General features: G+C 35.3%; 2 protein-coding genes across 2 annotated transcripts in view; one reads left to right on the forward strand and one right to left on the reverse strand.

Moving 5' to 3' along the window:
- The first annotated feature begins 338 nt into the window (after positions 1-338).
- On the forward strand, positions 339-8,192 carry SERPINA10 (serpin family A member 10). The gene is made up of 6 exons (XM_026046509.1): positions 339-385; positions 2,371-2,586; positions 4,619-5,345; positions 6,023-6,296; positions 7,044-7,191; positions 7,972-8,192. Exons 3-6 carry the CDS (start codon positions 4,643-4,645, stop codon positions 8,161-8,163), a joined length of 1,317 nt encoding a protein of 438 aa, XP_025902294.1. The 5' UTR covers positions 339-385; positions 2,371-2,586; positions 4,619-4,642; the 3' UTR covers positions 8,164-8,192.
- Positions 8,193-10,933: 2,741 nt separating this feature from the next.
- Positions 10,934-18,484, reverse strand: part of PPP4R4 (protein phosphatase 4 regulatory subunit 4) — a 58,166-nt gene continuing 50,615 nt past the window's right edge. The window contains exons 23-25 of the mRNA XM_026046612.1: positions 18,127-18,197; positions 16,103-16,253; positions 10,934-11,999 (exon numbers count right to left, since the gene is read on the reverse strand). Coding sequence (XP_025902397.1) covers positions 11,975-11,999; positions 16,103-16,253; positions 18,127-18,197 — 247 coding nt within the window. The 3' untranslated portion in view covers positions 10,934-11,974. The remainder of the gene's footprint in view (positions 12,000-16,102; positions 16,254-18,126; positions 18,198-18,484) is intronic.

Below are 18,484 nucleotides of genomic sequence, written 5' to 3' on the forward strand. Positions count from 1 at the left end.
ATTGGCTTGTTCTTTGAAAATTGTACATTTAAGCAGGATTGGTACTGCAGTTTAGAATCTGCCTGTAAAATAATTCTCACATGAGGTTGGATAGGTGGGTCTGAATGCTGTCAGAAAGCAGAAGGGTTGGTGCAAAGTGTTTATTTTCTCCTGTTTCTCAGGAAAGATATAAACTATTTACTGGAAAATAACCCTCCTTCATTATGACATTTATGGGAAACACAATACTCAGTGTTTATAAATCAGTTAATTGATAACAGGAAGAAAAACAGATAATTACTCTTTGGAATAGCAAATATTTGTTGCAGATCTATGTGGGGCGGTCATCTTCATCGTTTTTTAGCAGTAGTTGAATGAGAGATGTACCAGACGAGCTACTTAATTGGTAAGACAACTTTAAATTATGTCCTATTGCAGATGGGAGGATTTTTATATTTATCAGATATTCTCTAGATGTAATGTTTAATTTAACCAGTACTTGATTTTTATCAGCATTCTAACATTTTAGATTTTTCTCATGCTACAATGTCTTTGGAATAAAAACGTATTTAAGCAAAAAAATTACTTTGTGCTCTTAGGCTACTACGAACAGTTATTTCGAAAAACAGCATTGACTTCTTCATTTCTATACTTTGCACTACACTTTGCTTATATATTTATGAACTGTCTATTCTGCTGTAAAGTGTGATCTCTAAATTAGTACATCTAAAATTAACATCTAAAATTAAAAGCCTTTCTATATATCAAAAACATCCTTTTATTTGCCAACACTGCTTTTCCCAGTCCTAGATGGCATGCTGTCTTTCTGTTATTAATAGTAAATGGCTAAGTTCCTTTTTTAAAGTGCTGCAATCCTCATTTTGTAATGAAGATTTAGTGTAATTGTGAGCTTCTTATTCCTGTGATGCTCGTAGCACAACCAGATTAGCAGTATTTGTGTATGCTTGAGGAAGTGGGAATTTTTTGATGAGTGTTGAATGGTCTGGCACGTAGCTGTAAATAAAAATTTTTCACAGCAGACCCCTCCCATGGCAGTAGGCCCATTGAAGGAGCAGAGGGGCCTTGCAGTTCCTATAATGTCTCTTACCTGCTCTGCTGTACTGTCAGGTGGAGGAAAATACCTTCCCCAAAGGGGAAAATACTTCCCCCACGCCTGCAGATTTTGTTGGTGCTTCATTTGGCCAATGAGGCAGGGAGACAGGAGCCCCATTCAAATAAATTGCCTGTCCTAGCCCTGCAGAATCAGACCTCTCAGGTGTCACCAAGATCCCAGAACAAGGAATTGTCTTTTCAGGTGGGCCTTGGGCATTGGTTCAAATACAGGATAAGTAAACATGAAGATTTTCAAGATCTGCATCTTCAGCCAGTGAGGACAGTAGGAATGTCACTGAAAATAAAGTGAAAATTAAAAGAAAAAAAAAAAATCACAACTGTAGTAAACTGTGTCTTTTACTATGCTCCCTAGCTGATGCGCACAAGGGATGAGGCATAACATTGAAGAATTTCACTGACTCTTGATTAAGTCATTACAGTCCATCTGCGTAACACTAAGTACAGAACGTGACCTCTTATTTCAAAAGAAAATATCCCACCAGCTGACTGCCAAATACATCTTGCGACTTGGCACCCAAACGTCTCAGTGCTTACATCAATTTACATCAATGTACTGTGATGATGTCACACCAGCTCTTAGTCAGGCAGATGACTAAATGGCCATCAGAAAGACAGTTTCCCCTCTGCCAAATCATAATTTATGCAGTGGCCATAATTTGCTGTTACAGATCCTTAACTAAAAGGAGGAGTTTATAGTTGCCATGTGTTTTCTACATAGTCGAGTCAGTATTTTAATGATGGTCTATATAACCCATTTTTCTATCTCTTTTATCAGTTTTCATGTCATTGCTAGGCAAAAGTGTTCCATGCAGGATTTGTGGTCTTGAATATCCTGTTTAATTTACAATGGGGAAATGCCTGTTCAAAGATTATGGTCATTCAAAATTGTTTCATAAGGGAAATTCTACACAAGACTATATACTTAATAAATTGCTCCATTACTTTTTAATATTTTACCTACTTTATTTTGTATAATGTCTCAAGTCCAGGCTGAAAGTGCAGCTGGCTCTGTGAAAGATGAACACCTTTGCAGTTTGTGATCGAAATGTGCCAATTTACACGAGTGAAATTTGATGCTAAAGGCCTAGGGTCCTCTGGAAAATGTGTCCAGTTCTCTCTGAAAGTTCTGTAGGACAGACAGATCTTGTGTTAATTATGCTAAGAAAACAAAACTTGTTTAAAATACTTTATTTTATGTATAGAAAAACTGTTTCACCTTCATGCTGTTTGACACTAAAACATTTCATTTTGGGGCAGGAGACGGCACTGACAGATCTGCTTCATTATTTGCTGACCAAAGAAGTACAGAAGAACAGGGAATCTTATGACACATGGTCAAGAAAATGATCTGCATGGAATAATAAACAATGCATATCAGAAGGATGAAAAGAGAAATCGAATGATGAAGGGCGAGCTTTCTGCATAGTGATACTGTATTCTCTGTCCTGCATCTCATAAACGTTTCAAGGCTTGGTAAGTTGAGCTAAAGTCTGCCCCAATGATCCAGCCACATATTACCATGGCATCAGTAAGGATTAAAGGTGGCTGGGCATGACATCAGCTATAACGTTACCTTGTTCTTCGTGCGTACAAAACCTAGCATGTTTTAGCAATATTTATCTAGGCTTCTGCAGAACTTTGACCTTTTTTCTGATGTTGAATTTGGTGGCAGACTTCAGTTCAGTCAGATTCACTGACCAAAATTTCCTATGCTTAAATTCTTCCCATTTCTCCAGGTTCACAACAGCACACTACCTCACGTTTGTAGAAATATTTTGTAAACTGCTTATACGCAAAGCAGCAGATGTTTTATTGTTACTAAACAAGAACAAGATGGTTGTTTTATTCTTGTCATGACAATATCTGATTCCAATTCTTCACCAGTCTATAAACACAATATATGAAGTAAAAAAAAATGACAGGATAAGAGCTATCATTATACATACCATTAAAATGAGGAACATCTCTTTTTCCTCCAATGAAACTTTTTCATAAAGGAACCAAAGAACCAATTCTGGGTTCCTTAGAACACAACAACCTTTTAACAGCAGTCACTTTCTGGAAATAATATATTTGCTTCGCAAAGTAAGAACTTCTAGAGCCCCATTCACATTATTATCCTCTTTTTCTTCACATGTGAAGGACTGCTTATTACTAAGTGTTATTATTATAATTAGGTCAGTTCTGAAACAAGATTTTATTTTCTCTCATTTAGATGAATGAATACACAAAAGGCTCATTGATGCCTTAGTCCAATCCTGACTTATTTTGATCGGTTTGACTTAAGACAGTCTTTTTGAAAAACACAGTTTTTGTCTGATTTCAATTTTCTCCAAAACTAGAAATATACTTCTAGAAAATTTCTCCTGGGAAAATAAGGCATAAGTTTCATGGTAAAATTCCATTCTTCAAAGTTTTTAAAATGAATTCACAGTGTACAACTCTTGCATTCTCCAAGTCATCACTGAAATATTATTTTCAAAAGTATTAAAAGATTTAAAGAATTTTTTTTTCTGCTTGGCTCCTGTAATTTATCATTTCTGGAATAAAACCTACTGGCAGGAGTTTGTCTTTTGTATAAAACACACAAATATTTAAGTGTTTGTTTTTAGAAGACATTTTTTGACATAATGTACTTTTACTCTCAAAACTAGGTTGTTTTCTGTTTTTATTTTTATCATTCTCGAAAATAAGGTAGTTTTTGTGTTTTTCTCAAGTGTTTTTTTACACAGAGTTGAATCTTGTTGATATGCATAACATCAATATAAAAACGGTAAGGTAAAAAATATATTAAAAAAGCATTTCTAGAGAAAGGATGAAAACTGTTTGAGTCTGGCAGACTTCAACCATTATGAAGGAAAGGATGGATCGCATGAAAATATGCAACCATAATTAAGACACCTGACCTGGCAAACATAAATGGAGCCCATGAAAATGTGAAAACATGGCTAAGACACCTAACATGGGGACCACAATGTACCACCAGTGCCAATGAAGTTGAAGAAGAGAGTTACAGGTCTCTAAACATATCACTATCTGCAAAGTTTTTCAGGGAAAATGTCATTTTCCAACACAATTTGCCTAGTTATTTGTACTTACAGATAACATCAGTGAAAGGTGTTACTGATGTCCACCAAATATATATGGCATATATCAAACATATCTTGGTGTTGGATATCCCACTTGAAAATCTGGGGTTCATTTTATTATAGAATTACAACTTAAAATGGAATAAAACACTAAAATTCTTCTAGAATGAAAAGTGAATAGAACATGGTGCTCTCCAGAAAATCAAGTTTGTTTTGAATCCACTTGCCAATGCTGGAAAACTCTCTCTTCCACTGATTTAAATTTGACTCTTTGGGTAAGAACCAAATCTTATAGTGTCTCCACTGAAGAGGCAGATAGAGCACTTTGCTGCATCTTTTACCTTGTGATTTAAAATATAAACTAGAACAAAAAATCATTAAAGTCATTGATTGCAATGCTTTGTTTTCTTTACTAGGAATTCTCACTATTGGATGCCAACATGAAAACAGGAATTTATCTACTATTTTTATGTGAAGTATGTGTTGAAATAAGCAAGGCTGACATAAAGATTCTGAAAGAGGAAAAAGAGGAAAAATTCTCACACAGAAATAAATATGTAAATACATCTGAGCAGTGGGATCAGCATGCAAATACCTCTAAACCTTTTGAAAAGCATATCGTGGAAGATTTCACTCTTTACAACTTCACTGAAAAGACTGCAGATTTTGGATTTGATCTCTATCGAAAAATTGCAATGACACATGACAAAAACGTGGTCTTCTCTCCTCTCTCTGTATCAGCTCTCATGGCTACATATATGTTTGCAGCCAAAGGGGAAACACACAGACAAATTGTAAAAGGCCTAAACCTCCATGCTTTGAAAGACCCAGAGAATCGGTATTATTTACCAGCCTTGTTTAAACAACTAAAAGATAACATCACAATGAATGAAGAACTACTTCTTGTGCAAGGTACGCTCTCTTTTATCCAAAAGGACTTCACACTGAAGGACTCTTTCCTCAATTTATCTAAACAGTACTTTGATATGGAATTCCTGACCGTGGACTTTCGAAACATCACACAGGCCAAATTGGTTATAAATCAAAATATTAGCAACAGGACCAAGGGAAAGATCCCACAGCTTTTTGAAGACCTTGACCACCATAATAAACTGCTACTTGTGGACTACATTTTCTTTAAAGGTAAGTACTGATTTTATTTTGCAAAATGATTATTTATGGTAAGAGACAATGCTCTGACTTCAGGTACATTAGGGGAAGTTTAAATGAATCCTGATGTCTGTTTTGCCTCCATCTCCATCCAAATTTACTTTCTTCTTCCATCATGTTTATCTAATAGTAAATGAATTTCCATGATAGTGAATGTCTAATATTCTACACCATCAGGCTGAACGAAAAAAATAGCCACAATGTGGAGAGTGTGTTCTGTGGATGGGGCTCCTCTAGTACCAAATATGTTGTGTCCCTTTTCCTGCTGTTGTTTTTGACTACTGGCTTAGCAGACAGATGTGGGACTTGAAGTAACAAGGAATGATAACTCATGTTCATGTGACACTTAATAAAGAAAAGGAATATCAGTTCTGAATTTAACTGGTAATGAATCAGACTCAGAAAAGAGATTTCCCTTCCTTCCTTGGCAAATTACATTGTTTATTTTGTGCATTACTATTTTTTCTTGAGGTAAAAAAATGTAATGAATATATATATTTATACAAGGGAACGGCAGTTTTTATCCACTTCTCCCAAACACAACTGATAGCCATTTCTATTAGCTACAAAAAGGGATATATGCATTTTAGGGTTTCTGAACACAGTTCTGAATAAGCATGAAGGCACATATTCTTTCTTTCTTTTCTCAGGCAAATGGCTCTACCCTTTTAATTCTAAATTCACGGAAATTGAGACTTTCCACATAAACAAATTCCGAAGAGTGCAGGTACCCATGATGTTCAAGTCAGATAAAGTTAACTCAACTTTTGATGAGAACTTAAGATGCAGTGTGATAAAGCTTCCTTACAAAGGGAAAGCCCACATGCTGGTTGTCATCCCAGAAAAGGAGGCAGATTACATTGCACTTGAAGACCATTTGTCAACAGACCTTGTGGAAACATGGCTCAGAAACATGGAGACCAGGTATTGTTTCTTGTTCTTTTGACTTTAGCATTCTCTATATCTATTGCAGTAAAGCAAGAAAGCAAAAATAAAAGATTAGCTGGTTTTTCTAACTAATTTAATATGCTGGTATCTCTGTTGCATTATCTACAGTGGAGAAGTCATATTATGATCTAGCTACATCTGTGGCCAAAAACAATATGAAAGCTTCTACTATTAGCACATCACTTAAGTCTGTGATTCAAGACAGTAAGAAATGCCTGTGTCTCTGATTGTATAGTCAATTTAGTCTTTCTAAATTCTTCCTTAGGCCCTAAATCTCCATAAACACAGCTCTTCCAGGAAAACTGTAAAATAAACTAATACATAGAGTGCCTTTGTGAAATCTTTCCTACCAGTGCAGGAAACCCAGTGTAACAGAATAAATTTAATCATGAAAGTGTAAAAATAGATTATTTCTGTGAAATGAGATTCCTGGAGTGACAACCCTTTCCATTGGTTAATAAATTACTGTGTCACTTGGGTATCAGGGCACTGGAGGTGCTGATGAAAATATACAGCAAAGGAAATGAGTTCTAGCATTTCTGGCAATTGACAGGTCAGGAATGATATTTTGCCAGTCTGAATTCCTATGGAGATGCCTTAAAGTTTGCCCCTAGTGAAGGACATTTGGATAAAGTTTAATATCCAAGTAGTCTGAATTCAGCAGTAAAGTGATATGGTCTAACCTTTTCTTGTTTTTTTTTTTTTTTTTTTTCTTTTAAATAGAAAAGTGGATATTTCATTTCCCAAGTTCAAACTAGAACAAAAATATAAAATGAAGAAATTGCTTCATGGTCTAGGAATTAAAAATCTTTTTGCACACACAGCAGATCTTAGTCATCTCACAGATCAAGGATACATAAAAGTCTCACAGGTAAATTTCCTAATACGTTTTGCTGTTTGATTTGCAATAATGTCTAATAGGCCTAGCCAAAAAAAAAAAGTCATACAGAGTGATGCTATTAGAAAAGGACTATTAGACTATTAGAAAAGGATGCTATTAGAAAGGAAAGTGAAAAGAATTGGAACTTGCCAGGGTCAGAATGATGTCTGTGGGAAAGGAAGGTCCTCAGCCCAAATCAGGACTGCATTCCATTGCTACATAGAGTAAAAAACATAAGAATTATAATATACAGGAATAAAGCAAAACTGATACATTTACTTAAGATATCACAGAACTAAAGGCGAACATTATATCCAGCTAGTTGCTGTTGGTGATTTATGAAAATGCACTTTTGCTTTTGAAAGAAAAAATGCGCTTTTGAAAGAACTCCCTCTGTCTGGGAGATATATAAGAGCATGAGATACATGCTCTTATGAGATAAATGGCAGGTGTAAAAGTAGAACACTGCATAAGGACAACGGTTGCTTCATGGCAGCAGCTGCAAGAATACTTCTAAGTGATGTGTGTGCTCAGAACCAGGGGAAGATTGCAGTGAACTAGCATCTGTGCTGAAAGTACTGGGGTCACAGACTGTATCCCCTCTGCTGCTTCTGAAGGAGATGGCACAGGGGTGCATCAGTGACAGGCTGCATAGACATACATATTTTAATCTCTAATAGAGGCCAAGTTCAGCTAATTGCCTGGCACTCTGAAAAAACGTTCTTCATGTTAGCACTTATTTCTGCCATTTCAATTATTTTTGTATTTCAGGTTATTCAAAAGGCAGTAATTGAAGTAGATGAGAAAGGAACTGAGGCAACTGCAGCTACTGGGTCAGAAGTAACTGCCTTCTCAGTACCTCCTGTCATTAAGGTGGACCGACCGTTCCTTTTTATGATATTTGAAGAAACTTTTAAAACATTACTGTTCATGGGTAGAGTGGTTGATCCAACAGAAATGTGAATAAAGGTAACAGTTTCTATGCTATGGTATACAACAGGCTTTATTTTTATTTTTTCAAACTGTTAATTTACATTAGAACAGAAAAGACAGTGAAATATAAAAATGTGAAAAGTTGTTATGCATCACAATCTAGCAGTAGGTCCTCCTATTAATATTTTATTAATGTCCAAGTCATAAGTTTGCTTCACTAAATGACCAACATTTGTTCAAAAGCCACTAATTATTTTCTAAGTTTTCTGAAGTCACTTCTAGCAGCAATCTATGAATTTAAAATTAGATTATGGGGTAAATTTAGAATTTTGTACTTTTACCACATAAAGGTATTGTATTTATATATGCAAGCTCGGCAAAATATCAGAGTTCAAATATATTCATCTTTTATTCATTTAATTCTCCACCAAAAAAGGAATCCATCACTTTTCACATACACATTTAAATAAAAAATAGATCCTTGGGGAAAAAAAAAAGTCATCATAAACAAAAATTCTTAAGACATTTCCATTTATTTTTAGTGGAATGAGAAAGTTACCTGTCAAAATGTGTCTTGTAAAACCTATTATGAACATTTCAGAAAAGCAAAGAATTTAATTCAATATTTTAGTGAGAAGTCTGAATGAAAACCAGATTCGTATGCCCAAACACTACAAGCTCATACGCAAGCACTGCAGTTTCGTGCTCCTCAAACTGTTGCAATTTTCTGTTGCAATGCAATTTAATGCCTACTGATATCAATCTTTATGGTCTTTTGCCACCTACAAAACCAGAAACAAGATCAAGCCCTAAAATAGAAGTTACAGTCTCTGACTGGAGATCTTCATATTACTACTTTTGAAGTTGTGCAGAAATTAATTCTGCATCTTTTAGGAGGGTGGCCTTCTTCCAAAGTGTCTAACTGGAGCATAAAGTCATCTAATTATCTCCGGGTACATGATGTGCCCATTTTTAAAATACTTTTCCCTGCATTGAAAGGGTATTTTTGAAAAACCATTTAGGTATCCTTTATCTAGAAAATCTGAACCTGTACTATTTCATAACAATAAGCTGTGCCTTTCCTAGAAACAGAATACCCACGTGTATTATCATTTTGAGAGCAGGAAGAATTACACAACAGGATTTTGCCTAAAAGACAGACTGTGGTAGGAAAATAACATGCCCACAGAAGGGGAACAAATCTATTCAGAGTTAAAGGAAAGCTACTTTCAAAACATTCCAGACAAATATGAACCGAAGAAGAATGTAAGAACCAAATGTAATTTTCTAGCACTGCAAGGATTTTAACACAAGTCCTAAAGGAAATGCCCATCTTCTAAAATTTAGTATATTTTTTAATTAAAAAGTGGGGTCCTATATCAGGTCTGAAACAATGCAAAAACTACTTCTGGCTATATAACTACAATATCCAAACGCTATTCTGCTTGCTTATATATCTTTCACAAAAGAGCTGCCCAAGAGGGGGCAGAAGAGTTTTTAAAATCATTTGGCACAGAAGCCTGCAAATGCAGACAGATGAAGCCACAATAGAGGAACTTTCCCAAGAAAATATACTTGCATTACAGGGTAAAATTGATAAACTTCAACAGCTCTAACATAATGACCTCAGTTACTATGAGAAGTCTACTCAGTGCAACCCAGACAGCGTGCAACAAAAGGACTTACCAGGTAGATTCTGGCATCAGAGCAGACCAAAAAAAGTGTCTAACCTAACTCCAGACTGCAGCATGACTGTTCCAAAAAGAAAAGTCACTTGTCCTGACAAAGAATCCTTAGTAGGAATAATCTCCAACTTGTTAGATTGAGTTGCAAGTAAAAATAATACTGGCAACAGAATTAACAGGGATGGATGCAAATAATAAGCAGCCAGATAAATGACTGTGGGATTGAAGATGTATAGTGCAAAGGACTGACAACTGTTTGTATTGGACATCAGGACCAGTGCATAAGGAAGATGTGTACACCAAGAAATGTCTAAATAAAGCATTTAAGAATTATATAATATGCTTTTAATATGTGGCTAGTGCTACTGAGTAGAGCATGGGTGATTACTATTAAATAAATCAATCAGTTACAATGTGATAGACAAATTACAACCAATAAGAAGTGCATGACAGACTGTATACAGAACTCAAAAGTTTCTGAACTTGCTACCTGCTCTGTGTTACTGCAGCAAGAGCACGAGTGCCAAACACAGGTTTGAGTCCAGTCCTGTAGAAAGATGTGATACTGATTGAGCTTGGTCACCTCAAGAAAGGTCACTGAGAACAGTCTAGGATGCTCTTGCAACCTGCGAGTGAGCTACTGTACCTGCTATACTGAATCAGTTGTCCCTGGGAAAACGGGAAGTATGTCTTCGTAAAAGAGACAAAGAAATAGAGATGTAAAGAGCCAGTACAGGAGGTTTGTATATCGGCATCAACATTGCATGTCAAAAATAATCATAACATTCAAAGATACTTTTAAAGAAATCTGTGCTTTACAGGATCCTATGCCAAGCTGCAAAACAAACACAGAAAGCTTGTGTTTCCACAGAACCCAAACAATGCCTGTGAACAGAGCCTACGACTACACCTATATCCAACTACAGTGTAACAAGGAAAACAATTCAGTGAGAAGCAATGCTAGATCCAAAGACACATTTTGTACTTCATACAAGACAGCATAAATCTAGCATTATTTAAAATAAATACCTTCTAAAGGTAAATGTCTTTATTTTAGTTATAAAATATGACTGAGAAAAAAATAGCTTTTTTCAAGAACATGCATGTACAGCATTGTCCTAGGTTTTATTTTGAGTAAATTCTTTTTTTTTACATTGTAAAAAGTAACCACACACCGCATATGCATTCACAAATCAGATCACCTTTATCATACACCAATAGATTTAAAAAACAGATATTTCTGAAATCAATATAGTTATGCTGCTTTCATTCTGAAATAGAGAAGCTGACAATAGCTTCATAGGCTCTTTCTTAAGTATTGGCATAAACAGAACTTAAAGAGAACTGCATGTTTTTCCACAAACAATTTTTGATAGAAACGTGAAGCATTAATGCAAACAAATGCAGATGACATTGCTGAAGCATGATAGCTTGGAATAACAGCTAATTAAAAACTGGTGTCTTCATTATAAATTATTAAAAGGACAATACAATCTGAAATACCAAAAATTAGAACAGATATTTATACAGCAAAACTTACGAAATAAAACTCTTTTCAAAATCATCTGGAGATAACTGCTTTCAGAATGGGTTGAGACTTATGAATTTTACTTATTACTTCTAAAAAGATAGCCTCTAAATTCACAGCACAATATTTCCAAAGTTTTTTTTTTTCAGCTTGATCAATGGAATTTTAGACTTAAATTAGATTTGAAGTTTCTTTAAAATGTGGGATTACTTTTTCATGTTTGTAGCAATTTATTTCTTGCACAAAGCATGGATGCTAAGAATTGCTAAAATTGTAAATACGACAAATTAGGTAATGGATACGTGTATTCAAAATCCAAGATTTTGAACTACAGAAGCATAATTGAAAAAAAAAAAATTGTCTCCATAGCTGCAGTAGTTAAGAGCACATTGCTAAAGTTATATTTCATAACATTTCACTACCACATTGGAATTCTGTAGCCATTACATTATTTATATGAACATATTTTACAACTTAGTATTTTATTTAAAAGTAAAAGGTTTTAACATTGCAAGATGCATTTAGTCACTCCAGGCATTAGAGAGTCCCGTCTGTTGCTCCTGACTTATCAGGCAAGAACGTTGCTTCCAGCTGTCTCCGATTTCTTCTTTTTCCTCTGTCAGAAGATCTAAGAGTTTGATTTTCTGTTTTTTCTTAATATAAAAGAAGAAATAAAATATGTTTTTGCTTTATTATTTGATAAATTTTATAATAAAGTGCTATTATGTGCAACATTTTATGGTAGAAGTTGGTTGGTCGCTCTACTTTTAAAAAATATACTAGCTGCTCTATTGTATCCACTAAAATCTAAACAAAACAAAACAAAAACCCCATCTTGAGGATGTTCTTCACAGAAAGGTGTATTTCTGCAGTAAGTTTGCTACAGAAGGTGGACTCCAAGGTAACGGCGAGATTCTCCTAACTGGGAGAGCTAAGGTACAAGAAGTTTAATTCTAGCTAGACTTAATGACACAAGTTTTCAGCCTTCACAAAAAAATGACAAAATTTTGGGAAAGTTGAGAAGGGGAGAAGAAATTTAGATGTCCTTACAATGTTATTTCAAACTCTTCTAATGACTATAATGTGATCTGGGCAATTTCCACACTTCTTATAGCCCTAATCTTTTAATCTTTAAAAACTCTGTTGCTCAATTTTGCAGACTTATGGCTATATCAACCAACCGATTTTCATAATGGTCAGAGATGTTTTGAAGAACATCACTTACTTCCAGAACTTTCTGGAAGTAGTTTTTCATCCATATTTTAGAATATGACTTACTGTTCCATTTCACCACTAAAAAAATTGCTGATGGATTCTATTGTGGCAAGATACCAGCAAAAAGCATCTGTCAACTTCAGCTTGGAAATGGGATCCGAATCCCATTTCACTCTCACTGGATTTCTGAACTCTTACCAACTTAAGCGGCAGGAGGAAAACATGGTTAGAACCTTAAGTAAACAGGTCAGAGCAGAGCAGATCTGTGGCAAAACACATTTTGGGCTCAACTTCCTAAACAATTATATGACTGAAGGAAAGACGCTATTTAAAGAGAGACACTTATGCAAATAATTCTTACAACGTTAGTCACACATCAACACAGATATATTAAAGATCAGTTGTGTCACCTTATAAAATATTGTGAATTATATCATCAAAAAATTGATCTCAATGCCACAGTAAATCTACTCCCACTTTTTATGGGATGGAGCCCCTCATTCTTGAGGTTAACTTGGATTGTCCTGGTTTTAATTGAAATAAAATATGGCATTATCTTAATTTTTTAAATGCTATTTATAAAGTTGGATATCTTTAATGATAAACTTATAAAATATATAAAAATTCATACAGGAGAAAATATATACTGGAATCAGTTATAGTAATGTAAAATAAAAAAAATAGTACTTCTTATTCCAAAATAAAGTATCTTAATCTCTTAAAAATGAAAATGTAAAGTAATAAAGCTAAAAGTCATAACAATAAAAGATTGGACTACTTTATGGAACTCTTAATATTTATGAACCATGCCAATTTCTGCCCATGATGATCCATGGGCTAACACAATGAACTCTAACAGAAAGTCAGATCAGTACAGGCTTTCTCTGAAGGTTAAGCAAAGTCTCTTGTGGGATGAAATATTTATCCAGTGTTCTTTTGACTCTATCATATTCTATAATGTGCTTAAAAGCAGATGCTCATCTCTTCTGTGATTACACCATTAAGTTATAAAGGTGAAACTGCAGTATAATTTCTGCATTTTCTAATTCCTATTTTTCTATGTAAAGTCTATTAAATCACACCAAAGGTAAAGGTCATTTTCCTGTTATTTGCTTGTGAGCACTGAAACAGGCTTTAATAAGGGTTTTTTTTTTTTCCCCTCCCTATATATTATTTTAAAAATGAGGGAATATTTTAATCTCCATACATATCTCTGTCAAATAACAAGCAACATATTTGAATTCATGAATATGGTTAGTATAAACCTGAGTTCAGCTCCAAATTTACTTGGCTTTTGGAAAGTTCCTGGAACAGCAAGCATATTAAAAGAATAAGACAAAAAAGGTTCATTTCTATAAACTGCATCACACTGCCAAATGTGAACAAATGTGCACATGCACCAGAGCACTTTTATTGAAAAAAAAAGTAGATTTAGACAATTAACTATTAGTAGGTCAAAACATGCATCACTTTCAACTATAAATCATTAATAATGTTATTACCATTTATTTATTAATGAGATATTATTACATAACTTATATTATTTACAGACATAGTATTGCATGGAAAACTATACTAGAAGTTATCTTATTTTTTTGGTAAAGCAAATAAATTAAAAGCTTGTACTTTCCAGAATTTAGAAGGCCAGTGCAATATTTAATCAGCATATACTCAAATTTACATGATAATATAGTCTAAATACAGGCTCAATATTTTTTCTACACAAGTATCTGCCTTACTGAGTGCAGAAAAGGTGACACCCATATCTATTCAGTAACAGCTCTTCACTTTTCAAAATATGTTTCAAGTGATATTTCTTGTATAATTTTCAAATTCTGCTCTCAATAAGAGTTGTATCTGCCAATTGTTTAAATATTTGGATACTGAATTTTTCTTTCACTCATTGAAGTTGCACAGAAGTGGTTTCTCTCTCTTTTTTATGAGGACATAAAAATTTCAGGAAAGCTTTTGCAAAATAAACTTTCTCAGAATGTGGACTGAAGTTCTGATCAAAAGAGTTGAAAAGAGGTACATGAAACCTTATTTGTAGTCAAAAATAGTATGTAACTGAATGTATTGGCCACTGACTATTCCTAAAATCAGTATCTCTAGATCTCTTAGTATCACCATGTAGAGCTGCTCCTTTATTTTATTTTATTTTATTTTATTTTATTTTATTTTATTTTATTTTATTTTATAGAAACAAGTACGTACAGGCCAGGTTACAAAAGAGAATTTGAATCTATAGTGCAACAGGCAATATATCAACTTGGGAGGTATGTTTTCCCATAAGAACAGGGAACATTAAAACTCCTATTTTCAAAGCTAAATATAGGTCATTCTAAACCTGCTCTCCTTATTCCAAAAACGTTTTCTTTCCCCTGGTGTATCTTCTTGGCTTCTGACACCAGGCAGTTTAGGAATTTTCCCACATATAGAGAGCACCTCGATCACTGTGTTTAACTATTTTAAAGTTGATATATGATTAAAATTTTCATTTAGGAATACTGCACAGAGGCTTGAAACTGGGTCTCCTACATTTCACTCTCCTGCCTGAAGCCAAAGGTACAGATTGTGCTCTCTGGATCTTCTTTCTGTCCCTTTATAGTCAAACAAAAAACATATCTCAGTTTCATTTAACTGGCAGATGGTAAAAATTTTGAAATACAGACATGTTTTATGAAATTGAAAAAGAATGTCTAATCTATTTTATGAATATTAATTGATTTGTTTAAAAAAAAGTAGAACTTTTGGTTTAAACAGACAGAATAGAGAATACAACATTCATTCAAATCTGCTTGTCCCAAACAGTCTCCCTCTCTTTCTATATTTGGCTCTTTTATCCATTCTATATTATCTATACAAGTAAATCATTGAGAACACAGAAAAGTCTTCGTCTGGGCAGCTGAAATTACAGGTTGTCAGCAACTCAGGACTAGAAGCTATAGCGGAAAAGGAATCTGAAGGGAATTATGTGTAAAGTCTACAGAGCTTTAACTAACTACACTGTACAGAAACATATGTCTAAAAAGCTTAATGCAAGGCAAAGAAGACAACCTTACTAAAAAAAAATCCAAACTACCAGTTCATCATAATTCTCAAAAATTCATCATGAAATTGATACGTACTAATTCATAAAAATATATTAACACATAAAATGAAGAGAAAAGGAAAAAAAGGAAATTAAATTAAATCTAACAATACTTACCTTTTATTCCCTTAGCTATGGACAGATAAATCACAGTGACTGCTGTTATTGTTTATCAAATGCCTTCACTTTGTCCCCTCTAACCCTCCCCATAATATACCAGCTGAATCTGAACATAAGCAGAGGAAACAGAATGTGAAAGACTAATTAAAAGGGAACATAATGCAATCTTAAAAGAAAATTGTAATTCAACACATCACATTTCCACCCCACTGCTTTTGTATTTCAAAATCTGGGCATAGAAGTATCATAAATATGGGCTTCATTTTACAGAGTTCTTAACAGTTCCTTTTAAGATGTATGCATTGTTTTAACCCTTTGTCATCCACTTACATGCTCATCTTTCGTGAGTGACTGTCTTTATTTCCGTTGTTCTTTTGGTCAGACGAGTTAGCTGAGTTGCGAGAAGAAGCTGCGAGGGAGGAGCTGGAAGGGAAGGCGGTATTCCCATTATTACCAGTGGAACGAGTCCGGAATGAATCATCTGAAAAAGAGTTACATCTTAGACAAATTTATCTGAAAAAAATATATGTAGAACGAACAGAATAACCGGCCTTTTTTTTTTATTATTATTGCATAATGCTTAGAATTTAGCTTTCTATAAGGCAATTTTTAACTTTTAACTTAATACTTCTCAAAACCTATCTATGAAAAATGCTAAATAAAAATATTTAGAATACACACTATTTGGGAGAAAATATGCACATACTTTAACATATGAAAAAAGTGAATTTGGTCAGTCTTCAGCGACTTAAAAAATGAGCTATTCAGTCCACACTACCTTTCAAATATCTACTGATACCAAATGGAAACGTAGCAAACGTGTTACTCTAGAAAGCAGTTCACCTCGTTCTAATCTTTAGCATAAACTAATCATTCACACTCCTCTACAATCAATGGAGAGAGACAGACTTTTCCACACAGCAGTTTCTCTCCCCCAACTTAGGATATGGTGTAAATGATTGTAAATGTTAAATGACGTAAATGTTAAAAATCTATATCCAAAATGCCAGTAAACTCATTCCAAATTCATGTTTATGTAAAGATTTATTTGAAAGTAATCAAGAGAAATTTTAACTTTAAGTTTTAAAGTTAAAAAAAATATATATGTGTAAAACAAAACAAAAAATTGGAGGGAATAACACTTTGAGTGCTCAAACATATTTGATAGCTCTTCATAGTATTGCTTCAGAAATATCCTATCTTTTACTATGCCTGGTTAATGGCACCTCATATTCAGTCAAAAGAAACTAGTTGCACGGTGCGGTGGATCGAGGGCTGGCTGGATGGCAGAGCTCAGAGGGTGGTCATAAATGGGGCCGAGTCCAGTTGGAGGCCTGTGGCCAGTGGTGTCCCCCAGGGGTCAGTACTGGGCCCAGTGCTGTTCAACTTGTTCATCAATGACCTGGACGAGGGCACGGAATGCACCCTGAGCAAGTTTGCGGATGACACCAAGCTGGGTGGAGTGGCCGACACTCCGGAGGGCTGTGCTGCCATCCAGAGGGACCTGGACAGGCTGGAGAGCTGGGCAGAGAGGAACCTCATGAGGTTCAATAAGGACAAGTGCAGGGTCCTGCACCTGGGGAGGAATAACCCCAGGCATCAGTACAGATTAGGGGTTGACCTGCTGGAAAGCACCTCCACGGAGAGGGACCTGGGAGTCCTGGTTGACACTAAGTTAACCATGAGTGAGCAGTGTGCCCTCGTGGCCAAGAAGGCCAATGGCATCCTGGCCTGCATCAGGAGGAGTGTTGCCAGCAGGTCAAGGGAGGTGATTCTGCCCCTCTACTCAGCTCTGGTGAGGCCGCACCTGGAGTACTGTGTGCAGTTCTGGGCACCCCAGTATAGGAGGGACGTGGAGCTTCTGGAGAGGGTCTAGAGAAGGGCAACCAGGATGATTAAGGGAATGGAACATCTCTCGTATGAAGAGAGGCTGAGTGAGCTGGGCCTGTTTTCTCTGGAGAAGAGACGGCTCAGAGGGGATATGATTAATATGTATAAGTTCAGGAAGGGAGAATGCAGGGAGGAAGGGGACAGGCTGTTCTCACTGGTGGCCAGCGACAGGACGAGGGGTAATGGCCACAAGCTGAAGCATAAGTTCCGTCTCCAGGTGAGGAGCAACTTCTTTACTGTTAGGGTGACAGAGCAGTGGAACAGGCTGCCCAGGGAGGTTGTGGAGTCTCCTACTCTGGAGGTCTTCAAAACCCGCCTGGATGCCACCCTGTGCCACATGCTCTAGGTGTGCCTGCTTGAGCAGGAAGGTTGGACTAGATGATCTCTAGAGGTCCCTTCCAACCTTAAATATTCTGTGAATCTGTGAATCTGTAGTGCACAAAATACCATAATAGCCTACTTACCACTAAAAGATAACACAGAACTCTTTCCCATTCCTGACACAGATGATGTATAACCTGAAGCAGCACTTCTACTTTAAAAAATAAAACATAAATAATAAACTGCTTATTATAAAAATGTTATTTTAAATTATTTAGTTTTACATTCTACTATTTGATAACATCAGAGCTTCTGAATTTATGACTAAATTGCAAAAATTATGACCATATTTCTTTAAGACATGTAAAATTCAGACCCCAAGTTCATGTTGAAAAAAAGAAATAATATATAATAAAAGGTGACATATGTTAACATAACAAGTATTCAGAAGAATATATTGACTTCAGTGGAATTGCTTCCCTCAGTGCAAAACTGTAAGCC

This window comes from Nothoprocta perdicaria, unplaced genomic scaffold (assembly GCF_003342845.1).
Source record: "Nothoprocta perdicaria isolate Ctin4 unplaced genomic scaffold, notPer1 scaffold_108, whole genome shotgun sequence".
NCBI classification, from domain to species: domain Eukaryota; kingdom Metazoa; phylum Chordata; class Aves; order Tinamiformes; family Tinamidae; genus Nothoprocta; species Nothoprocta perdicaria.

What these genes read in the sequence shown, in the direction of transcription:
- SERPINA10 (XM_026046509.1), top strand. Translation starts at nt 4,643, where the DNA reads ATGAAAACAGGAATTTATCTACTATTTTTATGTGAAGTATGTGTTGAA. An exon ending in CTCAGAAACATGGAGACCAG is followed by an intron (nt 6,297 to 7,043) that starts GTATTGTTTCTT and finishes TCTTTTAAATAG; the next exon opens with AAAAGTGGATATTTCATTTC. An exon ending in GATACATAAAAGTCTCACAG is followed by an intron (nt 7,192 to 7,971) that starts GTAAATTTCCTA and finishes TTTGTATTTCAG; the next exon opens with GTTATTCAAAAGGCAGTAAT.